The sequence below is a fragment of the Amborella trichopoda genome, chromosome 11, assembly GCF_054954075.1.
Source record: "Amborella trichopoda isolate Santa Cruz 75 chromosome 11, AtrichopodaSantaCruz75HAP2 v2.0, whole genome shotgun sequence".
Classification (NCBI taxonomy): Eukaryota; Viridiplantae; Streptophyta; class Magnoliopsida; order Amborellales; family Amborellaceae; genus Amborella; species Amborella trichopoda.
The window spans coordinates 15,049,717-15,053,684 of record NC_142346.1 but is presented as its reverse complement, the minus strand read 5'-3'; the positions used below and the strand labels follow the sequence as shown (position 1 = coordinate 15,053,684).

At 46.0% G+C, this 3,968-nt stretch overlaps 1 protein-coding gene across 1 annotated transcript; it reads right to left on the bottom strand.

The window, feature by feature from the left end:
- Positions 1-2,182: 2,182 nt before the first annotated feature.
- LOC148779768 (uncharacterized) lies at positions 2,183-2,584 on the bottom strand. Its single transcript, XM_088850590.1, has one exon. It carries the CDS (start codon positions 2,582-2,584, stop codon positions 2,183-2,185), a length of 402 nt encoding a protein of 133 aa, XP_088706716.1.
- Positions 2,585-3,968: the final 1,384 nt, after the last annotated feature.

The window sequence follows — 3,968 nt, the reverse complement described above, 5'->3', positions numbered from 1 at the left end:
GGATGAGCAGGTGCTGAAGATCAAACTTTGCTGATACACACGGACGGGCTGGCTAGGGAAGGCATGCACAAAGGCACATGTAAAGGGCGTGGGTGCAGAGGCAACAAGGCTGGTGGCAACATGGGAACACACTTGCGAAAAGTTGCATGGGCATGTGTGGCAGCCTGAGCGCTTATGGTAAGCATGTGGAGTGATCAGTCGTGTATGAGTTCATGGACAGTGGCTGAGGGTGAACACACATGACGACCTCTTGGTGGCATGAGCACACATGACGGCTACAAGGTGCTGCAAACACTCACGACAGCTATGTGACACTCACGGCGACTTGAGCGTTCGTGGGAGAGAACACGCACTACAGTTGAGGGGAAAAAGGAACACGCACGACAGTTGAGGGGGCAAAAGGAACACACACGACTGTTAGGATAAAGAAGAACACTTGCGGAGGTTGAGGGAATTCGTCTTGGGCTCGGGCTCGGGCTCGGGCTTGACCTAGCTCGACCCGGCCCACTGTCGCTTGGTTTCTTCAATGTTTGCTTCTCGAAAATGCCCTCAGTCTTTTTCCAAATGACACTCAAGTTCTCTTGAACTTGGATGTCATTTATGTTTTAGGAGGGCCAGGACAGGGAATGTCCGGTTATAAGAGGGGGGTAAAACCCTTTTACTATTTTACTAGTAGGTCAAACACTAAGGATTTTAGCGGTGGAAGAGAGGTTTTGTGGTGAAGAGGGCAAAGGCTCGAACTACTGCGGCAAACATAATTCCAGCGACTACGTGAAGAAAGTCACGGCAAAGGGTGCCCTAGACGAGGTAGGAAGAGCTTGGTGGATTTTTTGGTGAAGGGAGTTCTGCAATATGGAAGGTACGTCAGTGGAAAGAGGTTTGCAGAGGTTTCCCGACGACTGTGGGAGTTTTGTGGGGACTGTCGGTGTTTTCTTGGTGGGTTGCAGGTTTCCGACGAAACTCAAGAGTCTCTTGGGGGAGTGGCCAAAAGATCGCAGACAACTGAAAGGTTGTAGGGCAATCGAGGGGTCACAAAGTAATCGAAAGGTCACGCAGGCGAAGGGTCACCAGGCAGCTGAAGCGTCGTGTGGGAACACGTGGTGGGCATGCACATTTGAAGAAACACACTCATTAAATCTTCGTGCACGGTGGCTAATCATGCGCGACCACAAGTGTGTTCGGCAATGATCATCCACGACAATGGTCGTGCACAACGGTGGTCATGCATGACAGTGATCACGCACGGCAGCTTAACATGCTTGATGGTGAACACACTCGACAGCTTAATGTGCTTGGCAGTGAACACTCATGGTAGCTTAGCGTGCTTAGCAGTGAACACACATGATAGCTTAGCATACTCGACAGCTTGGATCGTCTAGGGGAAGTTCCCACATTTGATGGCAAGACCTTCTGAGAGTGTTCCCTCGATATAGAACTTTATGAGGGTTTGGGACTTTGGAACTATCAATTTTATTTACTGTAACTTAGTTAGGGGGAATCCCATTTGGCTTGGAGAGTCTGTTGGAAGCCATGTCCTCAAGCACAATTGTGAACTCCAAGTTGTTCTGTGGCCAGTTCCTTGCTAGAGAAGTCTGCTTTGTATGTCTGATATACTCGTTCTAAGACCTTTCTCTATTCCTCTGATGCTGGAGTGACACTGGCGATCAACTGCCCTCTTTTCCTCAAATGCAAGAGCAGCGCTGATGATCTTTCATATTGAATTTTTGAAATTCTGCACTTGTAATGAAAATAGTTATCTGTAACTTGTAGCTTCTTTTAATGAAAAGTCTTATTGATTGTCACCTCTGCAACCTATGCTTCTTTTGAATGTATACCACAATCCCTCTTCCTTCGATACCACAAGAGTGGTGTGTGTTTAGAGTCATACACTAAGAGTTGAAGGTATGTTTAAGGTCTTAACTTCGAGACCGTAAGAGTGGTGTGTGTTTGAGTCATACATCAAGACTTGAAGGTATGTTTAAGGTCTTACCTTTGAGACTGTAAGAGTGGTGTGTGTTTAGAGTCATACAGCAAGGCTTGAAGGTATGTTTAAGGTCTTACCTTTGAGACCGTAAGGATCAACCGTATTACCTTTTTCAGTAACGTTTGTTGATAGGGGGCATCGTATCCTTCTCGTCAGGATGAGTCAATATATAGGCTCCATTTGGGGACATCTTTTCGATTACATAAGGGCCCTCCCACTTTGGTTCAAACTTTCCTTTGCGTCGCCCATGATGACGATGGGCCTTTTTATTGCTAGAACCAAGTCATCACGAGTGAATGAATAGACTTTGACTGACTTATCAAAAGCCCTCTTCATCCTCCCCTGGTCGAGTTCAAGGTTCTGCAGAGCTTCCAGTCTCTTCTCATCAAGTGCATCTAATTCTTGATAACGTAACTTGACTTGTTCATCATCTGTCATATCATGATGTACAGCGATGCGAAACGATGGAAATTGAATTTCGAGGGGTAGCACCGCTTGACTCCCATAGACTAAAGAATAAGGAGAGTCGGTGGCACTTCGTGTGGTAGTGTGATAAGCCCATAAAGCTTCGGGAAGATTCTCATGCCACTTTTTCCTCATTTTCGACATTGATTTTCTCAAAACATCGCAAAGGGTCTTATTGAAGGCTTTGGCTAAACCATTTTCCCGAGAATGGTACATAGTAGACTACTTCCACTCAAAGCCAAATTGGTTAGCCAAGTGGTCAATGTGCTAGCTCCTGAATAGGGGTTCATTGTCCGATATGATCCGGTCAGGCACACCGAATTGATAGATAATGTGGTGTCGCGCAAAGTTACCTACTGATTCTCTGGGAACATGTTTGAGTGGGATTGCTTCAGCCCATTTTAGAGAAGTAATCCGTAGCGGCTAAGATGAAAGTATGGCCCAATGCTGAGGGAGGGTCGATGGGTCTGACAATGTCCATACCTCATTGTGAGAAAGGCCAAGACATGACTGTAAGATGGAGAGGCTCTGGTGGCTGGTGAATGAGGTTTGAATCTATCTGACATACTTGGCACCTTTTGGCATAGGACAATGAATCTACAACCATTGATGGCCAGTAATACCCCAACCTGTGTATCCATTCATAGAGCTTAGGACCAGATTGATGAAGGCCACAGATCTCGGCATGTACTTCTTTTAGGACTTGCTTTTCTCCTTTTGTGTCAAGGCATCAAAGGAGGATTCCATCAAAGGAACGTCGGAAGAGAGCATCGCCATCCAGAAGAGTGTATTTGGTGGACATTCTTCGTATACTGTTGCGCTCAATGCGATCGTCCGGTAGCCCTCCGTATTTAAGGAAGTTGATTATTGGTTCCCACCAATCCTTAACTTGTTCAATCTCAGCACATATTGGATCAAAGATCGCCTCCTCTTATCTTTCAGACTTATCGCCTTGGTCTTGCTTTGCCTCCTTTTCAGCTTCGAGAACATACTTAGCAACGAGAAGTGCCCCAAAGGGATAAGGAGGGTATTCTGGGAAAATAATCCTTTCATCATCCCCATCTAACTCTCTAACTAGCTCAATGTGCCTCCACTCTACTGCTCATATAGGCATGGGTTCCTTCAAAGAGATTTGAATAGTGGCACCGAGCTTGGCAAGAGCATCGGCCTAGGAATTTAACCTTCTGGGAGGTTTGCCATCAAATTTTTCGTAGTGTCATGATATGGCTTGAGACTATCTTTCCTCACATCATATATCCCTTTGAGTTGTCGTATTACAGCTCGGAGTCACCAAAAATGGTTAACCGCTCCAGTTCTAGATCCAAGATGACCTCAAGCCCTATTATGAGGGCTTGATACTCAGCCTCATTGTGTGAGTTGGCTTTTGTGAGGGAGAAGGACAAGGGAATGATGCCATCTTGCGGGGTCAAGAATACTATTCCTGCACCACCACATTCTGACTAAAAGGCCTCGTCAAAGTACATCTTCCAATCATAAACTAACTTAGTGCAAAACACTG

What these genes read in the sequence shown, in the direction of transcription:
- LOC148779768 (XM_088850590.1), bottom strand. Translation starts at nt 2,584, where the DNA reads ATGAGGAAAAAGTGGCATGAGAATCTTCCCGAAGCTTTATGGGCTTAT.